Source organism: Orbicella franksi, chromosome 9 (genome assembly GCF_964199315.1).
Source record: "Orbicella franksi chromosome 9, jaOrbFran1.1, whole genome shotgun sequence".
Taxonomy (NCBI): Eukaryota; Metazoa; Cnidaria; class Anthozoa; order Scleractinia; family Merulinidae; genus Orbicella; species Orbicella franksi.
In genome coordinates, this window is record NC_138153.1 from 15,622,795 (window position 1) to 15,647,414 (window position 24,620).

The window sequence follows — 24,620 nt, forward strand, 5'->3', positions numbered from 1 at the left end:
AGCGGTATTTGCTGTATTGTTTTCCTAGTGATTTCTGAGGTCTGGATTTGCACTGAGGTATAACAACGAACTACAATTGCAAGGATACACAATTTATACTGGTAAAATTGCAGACACCCTTTAATTGATTAAACTTTCTCTTTTTTTACAAAAAACGTCTACCTTAACTTGAGTTTATACAAAAGCCTTGCATGCATAGCCTAGATGCACACACGTCTAACTGTAAGAAGTTGGCTTGAACCAAAGTTTGATGGTTTGCAAACTCGCAATCTGACTGCCTACACAGGGGCCTTCTACGCTCAGCTCTGTGAACGCGCGCGGGGTTTTGGCATCCTTGCCGAAAGCGCTAAACAAAATGAATGTCATCAATATTTCATGTTAGAAAGATCAGCAACTGGGTTTTTCTCAAAAAATTCAAACTATACTCTTGGTTTTTATCAAATTTGATAGTCGACCTGTAGGCGTGTCAACTGCTGACGATAAAAACCACAAGCTCGCAATATGTAAAGAAGCACAATAATTTGTCTAGTTCATGCGTCCTAAAAAAATTAATCCTGAATATTCAGTGCAACAGAAGTTTCTCAAGGTAGCAATTAAAACGGATCTAATTATCTTTTAAAACGAGTACTGGTAAGCGCGAATGATTACAGATTAAAGGCAATTCGTGACACCCTTCGCCCATCCCATCTCGTACATCCCATACTCTGATAAATTCTGATACAAAATCTGTTCATCTCTTGGAAAAACAAAGTTAAGCAAACTAGAATGTGAGAATTAAATTAACCTGTGACTCCACGGTTCGCAATCTTAATTCTCATTACCGACCGTAATGTATTTCATTAATGTAGGTTCTGAGAACTTGATTGTACATCAAGATAATTTCCCACGGCTGTCTGTTTGACATCGTGTTGATATCGAGTGAAAAACGATAATTCGTAGTCTGACAAAGCTATTATTTATTTCTCCACTACAGTAGACCTCTAAGTATTTTCTGAATCTTTTTCTCGTTACCAAAAATAAGCTCTTATACTTTTTTAAATATTAACAGGAGCCATTATGGCTCCTGATATTAATCATGCACTCCTTTACTGTTTTTCCAAAAAGAGGACACTTCCCTAAAACGAAGATGACGTAATTAACAACTACAGAACCTGCCGTGTAAAAATAAGTACAAAGTCATACTCAATAATAAAACCGGAATTAACAACTATTTTACTACGAGAAGAGAAGTAAGCCGAAAAATAACTGCGGAAGGTTGGTGCGAGTTGCGCCAGCACCAATTTTCACGCGGCATTTTTACTGCTCGTTTCTCGCGCGCGAATCTTTCAGGTTATACGCAAGTTCGTGTAGAAATTGTTCGTAGTCTAAACTATTTACAAAGTTACTTCTTCATAACGCGCGGCAGATTCTCCTGCCTTCGTTCAGAGTGCATTTTAGCCGTGTCTTTCAAAAGTTTCGTTTTCCTCTCGTCGATCCAAGTGTAGTCGCTTGAAGGCTTCGCCGATTTCGGCGAGGTATTTACTAGCGGGCTTGGCGCGTGCGGCGAATCCACGCCCTCGAGTCTTATATAATTTAAATTCCCCTGGTGTGGCCTCGACATTACATTCACGTACGACCTATCCATGTGCCCGATATTCTGATACGAAGGGTGTCCGCCTGCCACATTGGCGTACGAATGGCCGGCGATATTCTCGAAGCTGTGGCTTCGCGACGGGTCATCAGCAAAGACATTTTGATATCCCGGATGTGACGGCATTAGAGACTCCACACTGTGGTAAATCGAATCATCGTTCCCATCATACATTGCGTACGGGTTTAGTTTTGATTTTCCGCCTGAGTGAGCCTTCGACGCGCCGCTTAGGACGCGAGATCTCGCCGACCCAGGCCCTGCTCTGCCACCCTTAACGTTGACGTAATCAACGATTTTGGGGGAATTCACATAAAGATGCTCGGCGCTACCAATAGTTGTGGTTGGTGGGAGAGAAAGGTTTGGCGGAATTTTCATGCCTCGCCGGGTAGAGACACTGTTGGACTTACCATTAGCTTGTTTTTCGTCCGCTTCGGTATTATCCTTGCTTTGCGTTATATCTCCGTTGACATAGTCGGCGTTTCTCGCAGCCTTTTCGTTTGTGTTACTTCGGCTACGTTGATTTCCTTTTGCAACTGTATCAAAAACATCGTCGCCATTTATCAACACGTCCTTGTCATGTTTAGTTCTTTCTTCGTCGATTTCCTCAGTTGTAGTGACAACAATGCGACACTGGACTTCTCCATTTGACAAACGCGGTTTTTCATTTTCGGACATTTTTCTCCCTTCCGCTTCGTGTTCCTCGTCTTCTCGAATGGCACAGTTTTCCTCCGTTCGATCGCTTTGTCGTTTCTCTGAAGCAGATGACTTAATTCGCCCACTCTCGGACCCTTGCGATGTTCTGTTGTCTTTAGCGTATGAGTTCGTTCTTATTTTTTCCAGGAGCTCTTCGTCCCGCCCTTCGACCACCACATACCCTTCTAACTCTCTGGCCTGTGTTCCATCAGGCTGTTCGTGTGCTGCATCACTCTTTCTTTGTCCCGCTGATTCTTTCCTTGTAAACGAGTTCGTACCACTGCTTTTCCTCCCATTGAGGGGATAATCATCCCCCGGGTTCATTACCTCGTATCCCTCGGGTGTGACCCCCGCTATATTCTGGTACCCGGGCGGTGGGCTTCTTGGTGAGGAGGCAGAAGGCTTTTTTTCACCCAAAAACACTTCATTTAAACTGTCAGCGCGGTTACGACTGGCTCCTATATTTGCAGGCACCGATTCATTCCTTCGAACAGAAGGAATTCCTTGCTCTGTGGGAGATCTAGAACTCAGCTCAGTGTTTTCAGCCTTCTTTTTGCTAGTAGATGGCATGCTTCGACTCCGAGGTCTCGGGGCTTTTCCTTTGCGTGACCGTTTTCCGCTCATTCGAAGCCAAGCACGCCGGAGAAAGCCAGGCTGTGGTTTATTATCTTCTTCACTTGTTCCGGGCTGGCTGGTGTCTGCAAGAAGAAGCAGAGAGAAGCTTTATGCTGAGGCATAGTTGCAATAAGCCTCATTTTGAAACTGAGGCAACCGCCGGGAAAAGGTCTTTGAACTTCGCATGGAAACGAACTGAGTAACCACGCGTTGGCCTGAAAATATGAAACATGGCTGGAAGGAAATAGGAAAAGTGCCGAATTCTCCACAATTCAGACGGTGTTGCTTTCTTTACAGAAATTTCCTGGTAAGGAAACAATTACCCTTCCATTTCAAGTCTGCATGTACAATGGAAATTCTTTGGGATAAATTGTACACAACCGTATGAATTGAAAGCTCCTCGCTAAAAGTTTCATGGTAGCCGGAAAACGTTTTTAGAATACACTGTGTCCGGCAGTCAGAAAATTATCCTTTTACCATTTAAATAATTGATGAGTAACCGTAAAAAGACTTACTGGTTTGCCATTCAGACTAACATTGTTGTTTTTCAGGCTAACCAAAGTGCTATTCAGTGCTAACTAGACATGGAGTTTTTTTAAGCAAAGTCTAATAATCTGTTTCCGGTTAGCCTGAATAGCACTCAGCTTAGCTTGAAAAGCGCAACTTATAATAACCTGAATAACGCATCGCTTAGCATAGGTAAAGTTTAAGTCTGCATACGAGCCAAGTGGTCCATCAAGCCAGAGTTGATCCACTAGGAGTATTTCTACTCACCCCTGGATGGGATGCTAGTCCATTGCAGGGTTACTCCCAGCATTAAGTTTGCCAGTACCCATTTATAGACGTGGGCAGAGAGAGGCACTGTGAGAGTAAAGTGTCTCGCCCAAGAACACAACACAATGTCCCCAGCCAGGGCTTGAAACCGGACTGCTCGATACGGAGACGAGTGTATTAACCATGAGACCAGTATGCCTCACATCGGTTAGCATGTTATTGGTTAATTCTCAACAACCATATTGTTAACACAATAAATGCAAAGCCATAAGTGGAACATCTTCTGACTGCCAGAAATGGTATATTATTTCAAAAATGCTGTTCGGCTGCCGGAAACTTTTAATCAAGAGTTTTCGATTCATACTGTCGTTCACAATTTATCCCAAATAATTTCGGAATGAACATGCAGCCTCTAGACATCTTTTCATGGAAAGCTGATGCTTTGTTTCAAGTAGCAGTTATCTGACCAAATAAATATCATGGCTAATAAATAGCCCTTTTCACAGTTAATTTTTCGCATTTGCATTACAATGTAATCCAACATGGATGTGAGGCAATTTCAGGCTAAAATTACAAAATAGCCTGAAATTGCCTCATAGACCTGCTAGATTTTATCGTAATGCGAATGAGCAAAGGTAACCATGAAAAGGGCTATTCAGTGAAATTTCAGCATTATTATAATTTTAGTGTTAATTTATATTTCTCATGTGAAATAACAAAATTGCTATGGCAATATTTGGCACAAAGTATTTTGATACAATAAACTAGCGAGTGTAATTGTGAGCGTAATAATATTATTTGTCACCCATGATATTAAAAAGTAATCAAACATAGTCATCAACTGGGCTACTCAATAGAGCATCAATACTGCTATATACCTGATTGGCATTCTTGACCAGGCACCATCTCATCCGCTCTACAGACACTGTCAAATAACTGCTGTATTTCCCTCCCTGATCGAGTAGCAAAGAAGTAGGTAAGCAGTTTATCTCCTGATAGAGGGTCTGGCCTTGCCTGAAAGGCAAATCCTCCTTCTACAGCACCATATTTAGGTAACGCTGTAAATTTCCAGTGACCAATAAGACGGTAGTTGTCCTTCTTAGTCAACGAGAAGAAAGTGTTATAGAAACGCAGAACAGCTTCTCCTGCCTTGATCTTCTGCTTGTGTGGCACAATACCTTCAAAAGATTTTTCTGCGGAGGAGAACATAAAAAAATGCATTCAGTTCTAGGTTCAAAAGATAAATTCTCCCAGCTCATTGTCATGCACTTCTTTCAGTGTAAGTTCTGAGAATTTAGTGGTATCAAAGGACATCCAATTAAATACATTATCACAAGATATCATTATATATTTTTTATCCATTGTTTATAGTTGTAATTTAGGTGAGGGCCACAGGTTTCTTAGTTCATGACTGTAAAGTGTTTCCCTCAATAAATAAAGTTATCTATTCATTTATTTATCCCCTCTTGACATAAGAGCGGTTTTCAATTGAGTGTCGTAACACAAAAACCAAACTTTTTTACTTACCAATTAGACTACACAGCCAACCTCAAACCATTTTTAAAGCCAAAACCAATTAAGTAATTGCCTGATTTGCTCTATTGTGACAGCCAATAAAGAGAGGTTCTATTAAGACAATTATCAGAGTACTTGCTACAATTCAGTGCTTTCAATAAGGTTTAATTAGTCAGTACATGTAGCTGGCCTGCCCTGGTGCAGCTCCCATCCTTCAATAAGGGAGGACCATAACAACTTCTACTAGAGGGCTAATTTTGAGAACTGACAATGTCATAGCTGGACTTTCATACCAGAATGCCTGCCAGAATGTCAGGTGATATTGTTATTTGAAAGCACTGGTGATTTTCAAATGGGCTATGCTTGTTGATTTTGTTGCAGAAAACAGCAATGTATGGTCTAATGTTGTTGGGTAATTTGGAAAAACTGGCTAGTTTATAAACAGTGTACAAAATACGTCTTCCCCCCATTTCAAATAACTGTACCTTTTCATAGAAAATTCTAGCTCCATTTAATTTACTGAAAGAGGAATATTTTCAGAGACCAAAGAAGTGCCTCGGTTTCCACAGCACTAATTGCTAATGTATTTTGACTGAAAATTATTAATCATCCGCTCCTTATAGGTATCAGGAAACCATACATTTAGCAACAGCTTTTCTTGTTTAGCATGATTATTTAATCTTTAAATTTATCAATCTTTAAAGTATAACATTTCTAATCAACTTCCTCTGTGATCTCATTCTCAGTATCTTTGTACCTTGCATATCAAATGTATGGATCTCTAATCTTGTGCTGTGTTCAGCATTGTTCCTGCTATCATGATCTGAGATTTTATTGTGCTAATCATGTTTTAACATCTTTCATCAGGAAATATTGTAAATTTTCACTTGCATCTTAATTGATTTTGCTTTCTGCTCACATCAGTTTTTAGTCTTGCAAATTGAAAAAGTGCACATTAATTTCCTATCATAATTGCTTCTACACAAATGTATTCATATTCTTCATACTAAAATTAAAAGTGTCTCCCTTAGGCATGTCACTATCAACAACTAAACAGCTCATGTTTGTGATATAGAATCATTTTATCTTCCTAAGTACCGACAAATCAACCTCTTGTTGCCACATGCCTGAAGGTCTGCCAGTGGGCTTTTTTGCCAGATGGGTGTGCAGGGCACCCACTTTGGAAAGAAAAGTGTATTATTTTTCACATGTCACTCTATGAATTGTTAATATGAGAAGACCCTTAGTGAAAAAGACCCTTAGTGAAAAAAAGTGTGGCTTTGTTGACATTATTATTACACTAGAAGCTCCATCTGGGAAACTCATTCAATATTTGAAGATAGCTAGAACACTCTGATGTCAGCTACATTACATTTTTGAACAGCCCAGCTAACCAGTGAAATCAGCAACCTTGAAACATTGTATGTGTTTAACTTCATCTTTAAGAAATCATATATATCTATTAATAAACCTCTTTAAATTTCTAAATGTAGTTTCTATTATCTGAATGTCTACCATCATGTAATGTTTTTAAACTGTGTCTATATTATCATGTTATTTATTTTCTTTAGAACTACATGTATCCTTGTAAAGCACATTAATTTTGATCATTTTTTTATAGAATCTGTGCTTTATGATTTCCAGTCATTATCATCATAGATTTAGACTCACCTTTTCCAAAGTAACCCTGTAGAAGTGCTAGCCATTCAGCCCGCTGATCGATTGTCTCAAAGCTAAGTGGAATGACTTCCTCTGTTGTTATGATAACGATTACATTGAAATGCTTGTCCATCTTATTGAGTACCTGTAACCCACTAAACCCCTTGAGGGAAAGGAGGGCTTTGTGACGCACTCCAGCACTTGATTGATCAGCATGGCGATCAGGATACATAACAAGATTCAAGACATCTACAAGTGGAAAAAAAGACATCAATCACATTACGTCACAAGACAGCATCTGAACTAAAATAACTGGTTGCCCAGTGTTCCTTTTGTTTTTGAGTGTTTGTAAGAAGAAGATAAGGATAAAAAGCTTCAAGTTTGTAGGGGTTCCATTAAAGACCAAGCACCGGGCAAATTGACCAGCTGTGAAGACAATTTTTCCCACCTGGTTTGGCCATCTAGCGAGAAGTTTTTTTTTTTTTTTATAAAAGAAGTCCAGTTGTCCTCCTGCTGAAAATGTCAATGAAACCCCTGAGTTTGTCTTCAAGATTAGGTGGTTACCAAGCCATGGGTCTTAAACTGTCCTCCTTAGTGGGAGTAATGTTAGTCCCTGGATTGAATGCTTATTTGGTTACACATGTATTAGTCCAGGGCAGGTTACCATCCTTCCTTCCCTCCAATACAAATACTACCAAATACTACCAGCTGTAATGCCTTTATTTACACACTACTTCAAATCTGGGAATAATTACAAACATGAAGTAAAGCAGACCATTTTTATTATAGCTGCTCCATTTTAAATTGTGAGAAATAGTTAAATGAAACCACAAACCACAGTGGTCATTTCCATTTAAATTCACAGTTCAGTCAAGACAAAACTACAACAGATATCCAGTAGTACAGGTGGCAACTATTGTGTGATTTTCACCATAATTTTTAGCCCTCTTTATGTCTGACGTCAAATGGCCTTTTTATTGCAACATGTCAAATGTTCAAACAATTTATTCACACGATCGCACATTTGATCTCCTTCATAAATTTTTGGAAGACTGATTGTATAATAACATAGCAGAGTTGTACGATATGTGAGACATAAATGTATTCACACTATTGTTTTACCACTTCACCAAATACAGCTGGCCAAAAAGACACAACAAAACGCAGCACTATGCACCCGTTTGGTTAAGGTATACTACAGAAGTTTAACAGCACAATTGAAATTCATGATCTATGAACACTTTCACTTTCCAAAAGTCCTCAAAATGTAAATCAATGAGCTATTTTTGGATGTCACAACTTTTCTCATTCAAATTGTCAACAACAAAAAAATTGAAAATGTCATGTTAATACCACCAATAAAATGTAACTATATCGCAGATGGATAAAAACTGTCAAGCTAAGGGGGCATATAATCTTCATGGTCACAAAAATTAATGGATGCAACATAGAGCAGAGATAACTTAGACTAATGCTGTACATTTAATTTCTTAAATTAACAAAAGCAATTTGACATACATGCATCAACCTCAGCACAGAAATTCCATTTACAGGTAGTGACGTTCTTTGCTTGCCACAATTTTAAAACCTTTTAACGAAAACTACAGAGAGTAATTCTTCATTGAATACATGTAAACAAGAGGTACAAAAATGAAAAAAAGTATTGCGTGGTAATATTCCTATTTTTACGATGTAAAATTCAAGCGATATTTCTTCCTGAAAGATATCTCGATCTCTTTCTGACAGAAAAATCCAACGTTTTTAAACAACGGAAATAAATGATCTCCTAAGTAATTAGCTAGTGGAGTAGATAGTCAGCAATTTTCATGTTATCACGCAAGAAAATAAATTTAGAAACAATATTCTAATGGAACGACGTAAGAAATCAAGGGCTCTTTCGTAAACCGAGCACATATAAATATTATGATTGTCTCTCGATCTGCAAAGTAAAGTAGTCTATTGATTTTATGCTGAAACGGTAGTGACAAGTGACATTTAGATTAACGTATGACTGAATTAGTAGTATTAAAATACGGCCAAAAAACCGAAAAACCGAAATCGTTCCCTGCTCGAATTATGAACCGATAAAAATGTTGCCTAGTCATTTTCCAACGGGCCATACAAATTAAAAATCGTTTTCGCTACTGAATTGTCAGGAAGCGGAAAAAGCATAGCGGCGCCTTAAGCTTAAAAAGTTCAAAGATTATGTTTGGACAGACCAAGATGTCGCACGAAAATCGAGAGAGAGAAAGTCAACGTGTTAACGAGCAGCTTACAGCTTTCAAAAAGCCATGTAGCCGCGAGTAAACGGGGTGGAAGCCCATCAAATGCAGTGAAATCGACAGCCGACACGCGATCGATGAAGCGCGAGATTCCAACTAATGCAAAATACAACATGATTGAATCTTACAACGAGACTGTTTATGTCTGCAATTACCATTTCCAAGAGTCTTGTTGGCTTAATTCGGCATTTATTCAGAGTAATGATTCTTTCTGGCCGTGAATAGCACTTCATTTCATTTTAACACAACTGGAGCCCATGGAATATTTATAGACAAAAAATACTGGCTCATAAAAGCCAAGGGAAAAATTACGATCAGCAACGTAGCTCTGAATCGGTTTCTAATTGTTAGCCTAGTTAGTCCACTGTGCTATTACTACAGTCTATTATTTCTAACGGTGCATCGAAGACTATGCGCACAGCGCGGCGGTGTATTTGCGAGGAACATTGTTTGGATTTTATACACATGCATGCATCGGTGCAATGGTGAAGCACGTCGAAGTACAAAAGACATTTCTTTTTGATGAAAGGAATCTGCGACACCAGCTACACAAGGACTGCCATTTAGCGACAGGAGGTTGCGGCCATTACTCCTATACACGAGGAAATAATCGCAAATCACAAGAATTAGCAGTGTTTGTGGGCAACTTACCTGTTGCGGGATTGACCCTTTTCAAGACAGCCCATCGAACCTTCCACTGCAATCAAAACAACCTAGTTAGCGTTAAATCGCGCATAACTTTAGCTCCAATGTACGCCTAACCTTTTTGCCTTTCCGATAACGTACTCTCCCTTCGATCAAATCCATGTTTAAGGCAACATCATCGCGTCTGTCAGCTGCTGGAAAACTACCCAGCCATGCTGAGCTTGTCGATTTTCTAGGATATGCGCACGCACCAGTCACCAACATTCCTTTGCGTATTGTTATTCCTGACACTCTTGTATTGTTCGCTAGCTGACTTTTTGTTGCGATATTTTTGGAACCCCGTGAAACATATGCCCAAACCCGACGCGATATTTTGATTTGAAATGCCTAAAGGTACCATAGAGTCCGCCTCCTTGAGTTTTCTCGAAGTAAAAGGTGATTAGCTATCACATGCTTTTTTGCAATGATAAATATAACTTCTCAGTCATTACGTTTTCAATATTAAAACTACAGATAAACATCCCTCGTGTTTAGCATCCGGTAGCTCTATTTTTGCTACACATCCGGTCGAACGTGCGTGGGATAAACATTACTGATCTGATTCATCGTTCAGGTATCGGCGTAGATCATGGAACATTTTGTTTTCGTTTTGAACTTTAAATTATCGATAATATCTTCCAAGACTTTTCTAGACCGACAAATGTAGTCATTTTTTTTTGGGGGGGGGGGGAAGGGGGAGGGAGGGGGAGGGTGGTGCAAAACAAAATATCAAAACTTTCCTTGCCTAAATTTTTAATTGATTCCTCAGAATTTAGAATGTTTGATCGGGAGCTTACGGGTTAAACAAACAGGATTCATCATACGCCAGGTATTTGTAAACAAGTTTGGTGGCTTCAGTCTGTAAGCGTGACCGCATTGCGTTACTAATTGTTGCGATTTTTAGAACGCGCGCGACTTGCTCCCAACGTTTTCTTTCTTATTTATTTTCGTGGAAAAAATGCTCGATTCTCAGCTGGAATAGTTTAGCATCCACCGTTAAGAACAAACGGAAACATATCGCACAAGTAAGGTCAACAAACACACCTTGCTAGCACTCGAGCCTCAAAGATAAATATAGCTATCGATATTGTAAAGAGGGCTTTACCGGTCTATTGAAACGCTGTTAAAAGCGGTGTCTCATGAGAGGTTGCACTGGAACCAAGTTTAGACTAGTTTCGAAACTGCTTGAGTAGCATCTTCCTCGAAACAAGTCGTCACAATCCTTGTGTGACGTACGATATTAGTGAACCTTTTCAAGCTTACCTCTGGAACAAAAAATTCCGTGATACTCTATTTTTAAAAGTGTTAAAGAATGCTAACTCGGTAAACAAAGAAAATTCCAAGTTGCTTTATTGAGTGTAGAAGAATGTTAACTTGATAACAAAGACAGTGGGTGTAGAAAAGATAGGTAGGATCAAGTGATTTAAAGCCATGTTTAGGATTTCCGGTGCTAAAGTATGTTGTGCCTTCCTCGGCAATTCAATCATTAATTTCCTAACCTCTCCCAGTCACCTGCGTGGGTGTGAGGTACACCCCATTGCAGCGGTATTAAATCATTTTGTTTAAAAACCTTGTTACTAGTTCTTAGCTATGCACTTTTGATTTTAAACTTGCACATATTACAAGCAAAATGTTAATGATTTTGCATAACACAGGATCGGAACGCCTCTCGATCTCATGGGTGGGGCCTTGGAGGAGGGAAAGCAGTTACGTTACATTACTCCTTAGAAGACTAGGCTCAAAGCGTACTGTACTGTCTAATGTCCTGCTGTAAAAGTAGAAACTCGTCCACAAAGGTCCGAAGAAGCTTAACATTCTCATAATCGAAAAAACCGGCAAAGGTCGGGAAAACACAAGATGTAAGGTTTTTAATAATTGTGTTCGTTTTATTCGAAGCTTACCAAGGAAAAGTAATTTTGTTTTGCAGTGGAATTTAGTTTCCATGCAAACTCTTATCCCACACCAGTGGTACTCTTTATGTTAATACCTTGTGATCGATCCAGTGTTTGTCACCTGAGAGGACTTTTTGAAACAATTAACGAAACGGAAAAAAAAAAAACACGAAAAACTGAAATTAGCGATTGAGATTAAGTTATCACCTGTCACTCAGGGTACCTTTAAAATCCTTTCGCACCTTTCTATGCTACTATTTTCCCAGTTTTGAACCATTGCATCACTGCGCCTTCTATGATCGGTTAAAGAAAAAGAAAATGGCACCATTTTTGACAGCACTAAAACTAGTAGCAACTTGACCAAGTTTGGTACTAGTTACTTATCTTTGCTTTTAGTTTTTTTTGTCCATCGTCAGTAACCGATGTCAGGGGCGGATACAGGAATTTTCAAGAGGGGGAAGGGGGGAGGGGGGGCTGGTGTCTTGAAGTTGCAGAATCAATGAGGCATTCCCCCCAAATCAGTGACACTTTGAGAATTGGAACCGAATTGAAAACTGTTAGCAATGCCACAAAGTAGAAATTACGATGAGGTACCTGTCTAGAGTGTTTGCCTTTATTTCTTCCATAATATTATTGTTTTCATTTTTTTTTTTTTGCTCCTCCAAAGAGGGGCTGGCTAGCCACCCAATCCACCCCAACCCTTAAATCCGGCCCAGGATGTACTTAGGTTTTAATTTTACTACTTTTAACTGAAACCGTTCTAACGGTGGTGCTAAATTGGTAAATTCTTACCGTTTAAACAGAGGGCAGTTTTCATTAATTGTTCTGAAAATTTCGGAAAATCACCGTGGACCTTAACATTCTGTTAAAGATGACATGCACGAAGACTACCGACGATTAACGAAGATTACCTGCTAACCTCCTAAGTTTTACGAATGAGTCAGTAAATATCTCCCAAAGATTACCCGATGATTTGTATTACGTTCTATTGTACTTAGCGAGCGGCGATTAAAAACCGTGCTATACAGACACCTCTATGATAAGGATGTCTTCAAGAGAAAATGAAGAGTAAGCGAGTTATCCCTCATAAAGGCCTTATTCCCAAGTAACCCTCGTCCCCTGAAGCTATATTGAGACGAGTATGGTGCCGGTTATTCCGCGGATGTTGTGCGTTGCGTGGGTGTTTTTGTGGAGGATGAAAATGAGTGTAAAGCCGCGTGGACTGCCACGTGAGCAAGTCCCCAATCACAGGATTGGCAGGTTTATGGATTGAGCCGCTGGCGAGGTCCATAAACCTGCAAAAGACCAGTATTCTCCAATACGGGCCGGACAAGCTAGTTCAATAGAGTATTTATTATAATGGCTCTTTTTAATCTGCTGATAAATTGATGCGTCTTCGCGATCCATTCTCGGTAAACGCGCACGGGAACTGGTCAGCATTTATTTACGTTTCTCGGGTCGCTTTTTGTGAACATTCAACTGAAATTGTCCTACAAACATGAAGGTAAAAAGATTTCTACTTGACAAGAATTATTTTATTTTGTGCAATGAATTGAAAAAACATTTCGCTGTTAAGTTAATAGACCAATTTCGATATATTAAAATTCCGCCTAAGACAATAGATCTCAGTACGAGGCTCTGGGGAATAAGTACAGAATTTGTGGGGTTTATTCCCCAGAGCCTCGTGCTGAGGTCTATTGTTTCAGGCTGAATTTTAATAAATCGAAACTGGTCTATTCGTAAGCAGTCTGTTTTGCAAAATTCGGGTCGCTTAGGGATCCAATCAGAATTATCCTTTTTACCCGCGAACTTGTTCAGCCATGTAATTATTAAATATAATTTGCATACTTGTTTCTTCATAGAATTAAGGATAATTGCAAATTTCGCCATTTTCCTAGAAACACTGGATTTTAATGCTTTATTATATGCCAAAGTAGGCTTGAGGTAAATCTGAGCATTCTGAGCATAAGCTGGTATTGTTTGTTTTGTTTTCGAGTGCCATACAATAAACTTCTAGCCTAGCTTGCTCAAACTGCACTGGAGAATATTGGACCTTGGTCATTTTTGTAGGAAGCAGCTCTGCTCGGTCTGCACTGGAATGCCCTTGGGCTAATATTCCCCAGTGCAGATGGCCCTTACGCTCGGTTAGGTTAATATTATACTTTGTTCCATGCAATTTAGCCTGAAATGTCCACCATCACCCACCTTCAGCCTAATGCCCCCTAGATGAGAGACAGCAGGCATCCCTCATCTGCAGCCGAGGGTGGTCGATGACTGACATGTCAGGCTCCATTAGCGATTACCTATACTAATTTTATCATTTTTTTATTATTACCTATACTAATTTTATTATTTATACTATACAGCTAATTCCATCATCAAATGTTTTAATAACAGACTTTCTAGATGCTAGGTTATTAAAATAACTTGGTGTAACCTTATATTTAAATGTAGAGATAGTTAACAAGAAAATTGAAACTATGACAGATGTTTTTGATTTCCAGCTATTTACATTTAACACACAATTATGAAAACTTTCTTCTGAATATGACTATTCATTCTGTCAAATTTATCACTTTTTTATAATATTCAAACCTTTCACATTGTATTCCTCAATTAGTCATCAAAATGATGATAACATACCAGTATATCAATATACTCTAAAATTTTAACATCACGTAACAAACATGCAAATAAAGCTCAAACAAAATAGTAAAATGCAACAGACGGCTGCATTCAAAGGCTTCATATTAGCCTGAATAGGGGGTGGATGGTGATTAAGATGGGTCTTCCCTTACCTCAACTTCATTCCCAGGGTCTCTCATCTTACCGCCCCTAAAGAGACCCTGGGAATGAGGCTGCCCTTACCTGTAGTACCATCACAGGCTCTTAACAGGTTACGACCCTTATTGACAACCCTGGGGCCATCCCCTAGATGCACACAAATTGGATTTTCTTCTGGTGCAGCACATTGGCAAATAGGCAAAAAATATCTCTGGCATCCATTGCTAGTTTCAAACAATGGTATATAGGAAGATGTTTTGGGTGTGAAATGATTTCATGTGGTAAGATTAATGAAAAGAAATGCAGCAAAGTTTTAATTAAACAAAGTGAACACTCAGTATGACTAATAACCTGTCACAGAGCATGCTCATGTCTGGGGGGCAGGCACAAGCAGCGAACAAGGCACTATCACCCCAGACTCAACGCTACCATACTCGCAACTTTGCCTGTCACATATGTGATCCTAAACGTGAGACAGACAATAGGCTTAACGACCAACCTCTGAAGTAGGGCGATGCTGATTGACTGAACCACCCAAAACAACATCCGAAAAATATATCCACTACTGATATAAACCTCACTCCCTCTTAATCAAAACTATAACAAAATTCTTGAATGTGATTGGCTATCAGCAGCCCAATTTGAACATTAATTGGACAGTGTATGCGTCATGCTTGTAATTGGACAGTACATGTCATTTTGCGCGCACTGTTGCAGTGCCCTTTGTTGAGTAAACTGCTGTGTTTTTCAGCATTCATAATGATGTTTAATCGTTCAGCGATCAATCGATGGTTTGTTCGTTTCTCGAATTTTGTCATAGTTTTGATTAATTGGTAACAGGACATCGTGCCATCCAATTCAGTCTGTAATCATACTCGTGATTAACAAATCCGACTCCCGCTTCGCGGTCGTCCGATTTTGTTAATCACTCATATGATTACAGACCGAATTGGACTCCAATCAGTCCTATTACCATTATTAATCAAACAATATTAAAAAAGTCAACATGAAAAACCCAAACCTCCTTCCCCAAACAATATTTTACGCAAAAAAATATTGAATCTATAAGCCCTGTGACAATGAGTTTAACAATAATAATTATTATCATAATTACCCAACATGCATTCATCATGCTGCCATATATGGCAGACCAACCTGCTAAATTATTACTATTTATTCACATGTCGAAAACTGCCAACTATTAGATTATCTGCTCGTGCATGACAAGCATTTAACATAGAGCTGACGGAATAAAACGCTACAAACGCGCGTAATACTGATCGGTAATACTTGGATATACTCTGCTATAACTAGTCTCTTAAAAATGAGAATATTTCAAGTCAAATAATTTAACTGTCAAGCAAACAGCAACACAAACAGGCAGCGCAAAGTCCCCAAAGAAAACAATCCGCTGCATCACTGTTGTCGTGCCTTCGTCGGCGGTCGTCGTAGACATACACGGTCTTGGGTTGTTCCGTGTAAACCATGTGGGGCTGGCCATAAGGGGGATAATGTCCGTGCTGTTGTTGGTGATGACCATGCTGCGGGTACGGTGCTGGGTACGGGTTTGAATACGGTGGTGGAGCGGGATACGGGGTTCCCTGTTGATACTGCTCGAAGCCAACTCCGCCGCCTTGCGGTGGAGGAGCGCTCGGATTGTACGGCGGTGGGGCAGGTGGGTAACTCATTGTGGTTAATATTTATGCTCGTTTAACTTCTCGTTGTTGTAGTATGTTTTCTCCTTTTGTCTTGTACTTCCTTTCAGTGCTTCAGCATGCAAGCTACGTAGCTAGCTGTGTTGATTTTGCAAATATAGGAATATTTAATCAAACGTCAAGTGCAGTGTTCCTGACAAAGCAATAACAGCGAATTATCCTAATGATTCTAACCGTACGGTCCTTAAGCGTGTCATACATCACCTAACACTGTAAAAGGTATAGAAATAATGACACGATAGTATTAAAATGCAACAGTGCCGATGAAAAAACAAGCAGCCCGTTAGAACAAGTTATTACGCAAGTTATTATCGTAATAACATGGCTACGCGATAGAGTCTTCAGTAGTTTAGCTAGTTCACGTAGCGCTAAAACCAACTATTTTCACTTGTTATTATTGTTACTATTATTGAATTTGTTACCTACCTGGCTTCAAGACTAGCTAGCGAGAAGTACAGAGAATTGACCACTTTCGATGTATGATATCAAATTCTCTCCGTGTCTTTCACTGTTGAGCGCAAGGCAACGTTGAGATAAATTTGCATACTGTACGTCATTTTCTAAATTTAGCAACGTCGCTTGCATGCATGACGTAGCGTGTACTGATGCTATTTCGGACTACACTCTTTTTTCAGAAGAACATTCTTTTTCTGGCCGAGGCTGAATATTCTTATTTTCTGCCAATTTTAGGCTAAAATATTCTTGTGAATATTCTTAGAACATAGCGTATGACATTTCTGTTTTCAAATGTCTTTGGTTTCTGGATCTGTGTTAAAACACTTCTACAGCCAGCCTGCAGGCATTAGGCCTGACATGACGCACATAACTTCTTGTAGAAATGCTATTAGCATCGAGCATACGGCTAGTGCTGTTAATTTTTGTTGCATTTTGGCTAGTTTTGATGTTTAGAAGGAGGGAGAATTTTATACGATTTAGTGAAAGACAAATAGTTGTGTTCAGTATTTATAAATTCTCACCACACAAAATTATATTATTTTTAAAATCTGAGCCTCGTATCAGGTTTATTCTTAACTCATTGACTCTGAGTTTTTTGCCAAAAACGCATTTTTTGGTCATTTTGGAGATTTTCAGGCTGGATATGGGCCAAATTAGCTCCGATCTACTCAAAAGGGCACTTGCAACACGACAGCATGCCTTTCTTTCCACTCAGGCATACGCAGAAATCAAAATTTTGAGATGAGACGAGAAAGTGACCTACGTCTTTAGGCTTTTCGATTTCATTCTTTCTTTTTTTTTTTTTTTTCGCCTTTCCTTTTTCTCCTTTTCTTTTCCTTTTGCTGCAGTGATTGACCTTCTACTGGGCTTGCTTCCAGTTTAAAACATTCTGAGAAAGCATCATCGAGACGGGCGATTTTTGCCAAGGAGTAGCCACGTGTAGTGGCAGGGAATTTTGCTCTGAGTTTTTCACCCAACTTTTTGAGCATTTTTGTGCATATCTCGGCTCAGGCTCCACTGGGCCGATCACTCTGATCTGGGTATCATTGGAAAGATCTTTTCCTCCTGAAGAAGTTGAGCATAAATGACGCCAATTTTGGTCAAAGGTGATGACGTCAGAAGTGGAAGAAAGGCCAAGGCTCGTTACGGCCGGTAACAGCCAGTACAGGAGTCAATGGGTTAAACTATTCTAAAAATTTCGTAAATTTCAGCCTCGACATTCATATAACATATATTCTTATAGAAAAAGAGAGTGTACACACATGTCATGCAGTATTTCGGACTTTATTTCAGCGGAAAAATAATTTTCGAACAAATTTGCAAATCTTCGCGACTGAAGTCATGCTGAGTGCCATGGTATGACATTTAATCTTGTGCATGTGATCGAAACTTGTCGATATTGACTGCTTAGACATGCTGAGACAGTTAACGTATACATACGATGCGACATTAAAAGACACTAATCATGATTTTCATGTTTAAAGTAAAGAGCAAACTGCTGTTTCGTTTCTAAAAAGCACTTTCTTACGCAGACACTGGATTAATCATGTTATGGGTAGTAATAGTTTGGCGTGGCTTGGTTGAGGTTCACAGTGTTTCAACAAGAAGCATGAATACACCAGATACACTTGGTTTCTGCTGTTTCCTTCTGTCACGCTAAAAAGCCTTGAGCTTCAATCAAGCAACTGTTAAAAATCACCATCACCCATAATACCTTTCCACATTGTCGCGCACGCTTTTGTTCACTTTTGTGCAGGGCGGAAAAAGGCCCCTGCGTATAAGCGCCTTGCTTTTGTGGGACAACCTTTGTCAAAACAGCTGTATACGTCACTGTACGTCGTTTCGACAGAAAACATACATGAGCAGACGCTCTCGCCACTGGCGTTTTCACCGTTTTCCCGCGATTTGTATGCCAGAGAATGTTCACTTTCGTCTTCGATCAGTTTTATGTACTTAATTAACTCATTTCCGAGTTGCTCTTACCTCTGTTTCAAAACGAGTCTTGGTGCACAACCTTTCATATTGAAATAAGTTTTTCTTGCACGTTCACTGTTTTACTAATCAAATTCATTTCTGTATGAAAAGTTTCGCACCAGGGGCCCGTTTCTCGAAAGCCCCGGAAACTTTTCGGGCCCGTAAAGCCATTTTTAGTTCATCTGTATCTAAAAACGGAGAAGTGTATACGCCTGAAACTTCTTGTATGAAGGGGACGTCTGTTCATATTAAGAATATGTGAATAAAACAGCTCTGAAATCGTAAGGTTCGAGATTTTGCTATGGCTTTCCGGGCCCGAAAAGTTTCCGGGGCTTTCGAGAAACGAGCCCCCGGACTTGTAACGGTTGTGAAAAAGAAATGAAAAAGCAACCGGAAATGGCTTATTACGTTTTTGTTAGAGATGCGCGCAATTTTATAGAATGCCTGTACCTGTAACATCATACAATCAGTACTATAGTAATAAAAAAAAGCTCTCTAGCTCCCAATAAACTAACTTGGCAGTGGACTCTGCTTTCTGATGTTCGCTGACTCACGGCGTAGCATCACCCGAAATTCTAGAGTGAGAATCCAGAAGATGAGACAATAGAGTGGATTAACACTTTTTCGGCCTTGCGCAACACTGCTTAGCCTGCTTAGCTTGGCGGTTGAAGCAATGTCAGCACACGGACGAAGCGGCGAAGTCACGAAAACGAGTAGCGAGGCCGCCGCTCAAATTGAATCGTTTTCCCGGCTTCGCCGCTTTGTGTGCGCATTCAAATTAGTTAAACCGCCAAGCCACGAGGCTAAACACCACTCAAACCCGGCCCTTTAAACGTGCCTAAGAGCGAATGTACAGCTGTGCATAATTAATGCATGCACAAGTAAAATTTTTGTATTCTGTTTTATCTTTCTTCTTTTTCAGAACTGGACCCAGTATAGTAATAATTTACCGGAAAGCGATTTCTACCATCTACCTTTGTGATTATTTCGGTTTTAACATTTAACCAAAATGTAACTGCATATACGGTGTTTCCTAGACAACGGTATGGTAACTATGGTAACAGTTCTATTTGGGTATTAATGAGGCAAAACCATGCTAGTTGATATAACACTCGTAGCAACGTCCCTTTTTTAAAATAGTTTATTAACCCAGGCTGATCAGATTGCTGCTTAGTGTCTGAACCTGTGTACAACTCCGAAGAACATGCGCTTTTTCAATCAATTGAAAACCGCTCTGGTAGGCGTGTCGTAAAATCAAATCAAAGTAGCTAACCAATCAGAAAGACGTAGACAATTTAGTGAACCAATCAAAACTCGAAGATTCATGATTGGTTTTGGATGACAGAGTGGCGCGAGTTCTAGTTTCTAAACCAATCGTCAGATCGTGTAGCGTTGTAATGCAAAACCAACTACTTTTCGACATTCAAGTGAAAATCCCTCTATAAATACACTGAACAGTTCATAACACGAACAGCGCCATTCATCTTAACCCTACGCTGATCAGACGACTGCTTAGCGGCCTAGCGCCATTGACGTTGAAGGCAACTCCAGTCGAATATGTAGAAGCTGCTGACCGGAAGTAGGGAGAGGTGTAATCAGCACACCAATAGCTGCAGACCTTTCTGCACATTTTTAATAATAATAATAATAATAATAATAATAATAATAATGATAATAATAATGATAATAATAATAACGAATATTTATACAGGATAGCCCTTCAGTGCAAGAGTACTGTTATCAAAGGGGTCCTGTCTAAATAACATAATATAAGGATAAAAACTAAAATAAGATAAGAATGACTTCGTAACTTATTAACTACACTATACAAAAGATTGATCTAAAGACTCCCTAAATAGTACCCTACTGCTAATTTGCTTGATATTTAAAGGAGTTTTGCATTTCCGGAAATGAAAAAGCCGGAGTATAAGTCTGCATCACAGATAAGAAGCTGGTAAACATAATTTGTGTCTGCTATGCCTCCTCCCAGCCACAGTCCTGGCAATTGCGTTCCATAATTTTCCGCGGCTACGAGACTGGAGTTGAGCTGATATGAAAAGAAGGCTTTTCTCCTGTTGTTTCGTCCACAAACAGAATCTCTCGAAACTGCAAGCAAGGGAACAAATCTTGCTGAGTGTTTACCAACGAAAAAACCTTTCGAAAAAAATAAAATTCTTTTCTTTTTGATTTGGAGAAAGGAAACTTTACTGTGTTTACTGCAATCAACACTAAGAAAACTACAATGAAAACCATTAAACCGTAAATAATGAATGGTGCCGAGTTGAAATTTTCTTCTCTATTCTAAATTTCATTCTCAAAGTATTTAGTTTTATTTAGATGCTGTCGACTTTGGGTCTTCTCCATAAGTGAGGCGCGGTGGCCTCATGGTTAGTGTGCTCGACTCCAGATCGAGCGATCCGGGTTCGAGGCCTGGCTAGGAACTTGCAAATTAGGTTGTCTTCTTGGGCCAGACACTTGACTCTCCGGTGCCCCTCTCCACCCAGGTGTATAAATGGGTACCGGCAAATTTAATGCTGGAGGGTAACCCTACGATGGACTAGCATCCCATCCAGGGGGAGTAGAAATACTCCTAGTCGCCTCATGCTACAGAAACCGGAGATAAGCACGGGCCTGATGGGCCACGTGGCTCGTATGCAGACTTTTGAATTTTACCGTAACGATTTCACTGTAAATAAATGGAATTCCCAGTCTAAATTCTCTTTGCGAAGTTGTATTGGATCTTAAACTCAAGCTGTTTACCTCAACGTTGTTGCAGTCAGTTCTGTAGCCATCTATTCCATAAGGTAGTTTCTCGTTATACGTCACTTCCGTTCGGGGATTCACCTGGTCCATCCCCCCGCCAAATGACGTCATATCACAATATACCCAGAACATGTTGAGCCCGTCATCTGGATGAACTTGGTACATTCCATCTTGAGCATGCGGGAATGTTGTCTTTATATCTCGGCAACTTTTTCCATGATTAAAAAAGGGAAAGTATAGGTGGTAGGATTTTGAAACGGTTAAGTAACCGAGAAAAAGTATGGTGTATAGATAAATTCTTCAAGTGACGAGGCAAAAGTGCACCTGTTAATTGGCAGATTTCCGCTCTGTCATGCAGACCGCTGACACATGTACAGGTGTGAGCCCACGTTGTTGTCGCATTTTTCGTTCACAGGAGAGTTGTACTGATAGATTTGACACTCGTCTATATCTGAAAATAGAGCACATTCCAGTGAAAGCAAAATTAACATACAGTAGTTAGTTTCAGCAAAAAGCGTGACAGTATTGAAGAAAAATGCACAATTTTTTTAGTTCAAAGGGGTTTAAACAAAGAAAATGGCGCCGAAGGCTCTCCGTACCAGATAATAAGCACTTAATGACTGACCTCGAGGGGAATAGTGCAAGATCTTTGTTTCCCTGATACCCTCAATTTTCCCCGACGTCTACGTACAAATTGTTAATATTTTGTTAGCCTTCGAAAAATTTACCCGTGCTTATCAAAGACATAGTCTCTTGTGCTTATTTATTCCAAATTGCACTCAAAGTCATGTGATTACCCTATACTAACCGGCAGACTGACGTAAATGACCTGAATTAAGGGGGTACGATACCCTAAAATATGGCGATGTACATGAAAAATTCAATTTCTTGGAAATAAAAGACTTAAGACCCTTGAGGACTTGTCAAAAACATTTTGAAACGATCTTGCCGAATTTCCCTCCAGATGAGTGTGAAATTTAAGGAAAGTACACAGTGGTATAAGTTTTTTCACGTAGCAACGGCCATAGCAACGACTGTTTACTATAAGAACGTGACCAAAAACATAGATTATTTTTAACTTATATGAACGAAACTATTTAGAAAAAAACTTTTAAGACATGCACAACTCGATTGGTATAATTATTTGTGAAAAGCTTTGCCTCAAATTGCCATCACAGGCTCATTCATTTCCCTTATGAAAAGGAATATTTCTCACAACTGCGGTGACTATTTACAAAATAGAACAACCATTGCACCCCCTCCCCCGAGATCCAATTTGCACCCCCTCCGCTATTTGTGGCTCGTTAAACGCTTAATAATTCGTGTAAGAAAACTTAAAGTGCATTTTTCTCAAAAGTTTACTTTTGTACCGACTGACTTCGCGCCAACATTTCTACTTTGCAAGGTTTTTAAGTAGAATTCTCGAAACTTGGGCTGATCAAAGACCAATAGTGTCGTGATGCAATAAACTAAAAAACTCATAACATTTTTAACGTCTGTCACATGACACTAGATAATTGTTTCACTGGGTTTGGTGCAAAATAAGGTTATTTCCAAATAAAGCCTGTGGAAAGCACCTGAAAACAAGAGTTAACTGTCAAAACTTTAGTTTATTGCATAGAACGAAACAGAAACTTGCAAGATATTCTTGCTTGAAAATCAAATCTTGTTTTGTGAAAGAGCAGGAACTGTTGGCGTCAATACTGTAAAACACTACCTCAAAAGGCTGTGGCTGGTCTCCATAGCAACCATTTTGAGTAAAACTTTCAAAATTTAATTTCTCTTCTTGAGTGCAATAGTACACAATTGATCTTTCTTCACCATATTTAAACAAACTTTTTGGTCCATTTGAGGGCACCATGCCACCTTAACACCTACCCGTTTCACAGTTCATCCCGGTAAATCCTCCGGGACACAAACACTGAAAAAGGTGTGGCGTCAAGGAAAGGCAGGTAGCATTGTTTGGACATGGACTCGATGAACAGCCATTCTACATAGAAAATAATTTCAGTAAATTACAAAAAGGATTTATTTCACGGTCTTTATACTCCTTTACAAGGTTTTAATAAAAATGTTGCTTTAACTTAGGTAATACGTTTTAAGAGAGAGGGAGAGAGATATCCTTTGTCAAAGCCTTGCGAAGAGACCAATATATTGTGAGCATCAGTTAAACAACAGCGTTTGAAAAGTGACAAAAATGATAATTTAACATACGTCCGCATCACATGCATAATTGAACTACTGAGGAAAGTTTGTGTTTGCTCCAAACTTCCCTACCTCCAGTTCTTCATTATGCCATTGACTTACAAGGGAATCAGAAATATCTTTCTTCCTTTCTTTTCTATAGTATATAAATACGACTATGAAAGGAGTTCTGGCTTTAATCTTTCTCTATGTCTAGTTTATCATCAACCAAAGCAAAACTCAATTAGAACACAAATTGATGTTAACAAATACCTCAGTCCCTCTGTATATGTAACCAGGCATGGGAACAAAATCTTCGGGGTGTCGGATGTGATCCGAGTTGATGAGCTCACACGCGCGCCCATTATCCTGATAGGGTCCCAAGTTGTACGAAAGGCACTCCACTTCCAGGTAACATCTTATCTCGCATTGGTCACCGTCTTTTACCCGCACCGCTCTAATCACATGACCAACCAGGACTTTGTCAGTGACGGGATGCAAGTAGCTCAACTCTCGGCATGTATCTGGAAACACAAACTCTGTTCATTGTTCAAAATAACTGCATTTGTATAATTTTTGAATATTTAGACTCCGATCAATGGATTAGAATGCACCTAGATTCTTTTTACACGAGATGACAGTTTCTCGCGCACTATGCAAGCCTACAGCCTCTCCTCGCACACACGTTTATTTCTCGAACGATTCTGGTGGTTCTTTTAGACCTTTAACAATTAGTTCGCAAGATGTTGCGGCAAAAACTAATCAATACCTGATGGAAACCAAGAAAAGCTGTAACCAGTCTGAGTACAGAGGGTGATTTCTCTCTTTCCCTCCTAACTCCCCCCCCCCCCCCCCGCCTCCCTTTCTCTCCAGCACACCGCTGCGGGTAGCTTTGTCTTCTTTTCGGTTTTCGGATCAACAGAGGAATGATTTCTCCGTGGCTTAAAACTGTTTACATTGAATCTAGCGCAATATAAAGGTACAGTGCCATGGATCTCAC

At 39.6% G+C, this 24,620-nt stretch overlaps 1 protein-coding gene, 1 long non-coding RNA gene and 1 pseudogene across 2 annotated transcripts; all 3 read right to left on the reverse strand.

Moving 5' to 3' along the window:
* Window positions 1–92: 92 nt before the first annotated feature.
* LOC145498137 (uncharacterized) lies at window positions 93–10,279 on the reverse strand. Its single transcript, XM_081478019.1, has 5 exons — window positions 9,931–10,279; window positions 9,820–9,865; window positions 6,899–7,135; window positions 4,591–4,905; window positions 93–3,021 (listed from the first exon to the last, which is right to left on the reverse strand). The coding sequence occupies exons 1-5, from the start codon at window positions 10,075–10,077 to the stop codon at window positions 1,382–1,384; spliced, it is 2,385 nt and encodes a 794-aa protein (XP_081334145.1). The 5' UTR covers window positions 10,078–10,279; the 3' UTR covers window positions 93–1,381.
* A 3,835-nt stretch (window positions 10,280–14,114) lies between these two features.
* LOC145497553 (uncharacterized) lies at window positions 14,115–16,986 on the reverse strand. Its single transcript, XR_014050698.1, has 2 exons — window positions 16,670–16,986; window positions 14,115–16,376 (listed from the first exon to the last, which is right to left on the reverse strand). It is a non-coding gene; the product is annotated as an uncharacterized LOC145497553 (long non-coding RNA).
* A 507-nt stretch (window positions 16,987–17,493) lies between these two features.
* On the reverse strand, window positions 17,494–24,156 carry LOC145497722 (uncharacterized; annotated as a pseudogene).
* Between the last annotated feature and the right edge of the window lie 464 nt (window positions 24,157–24,620).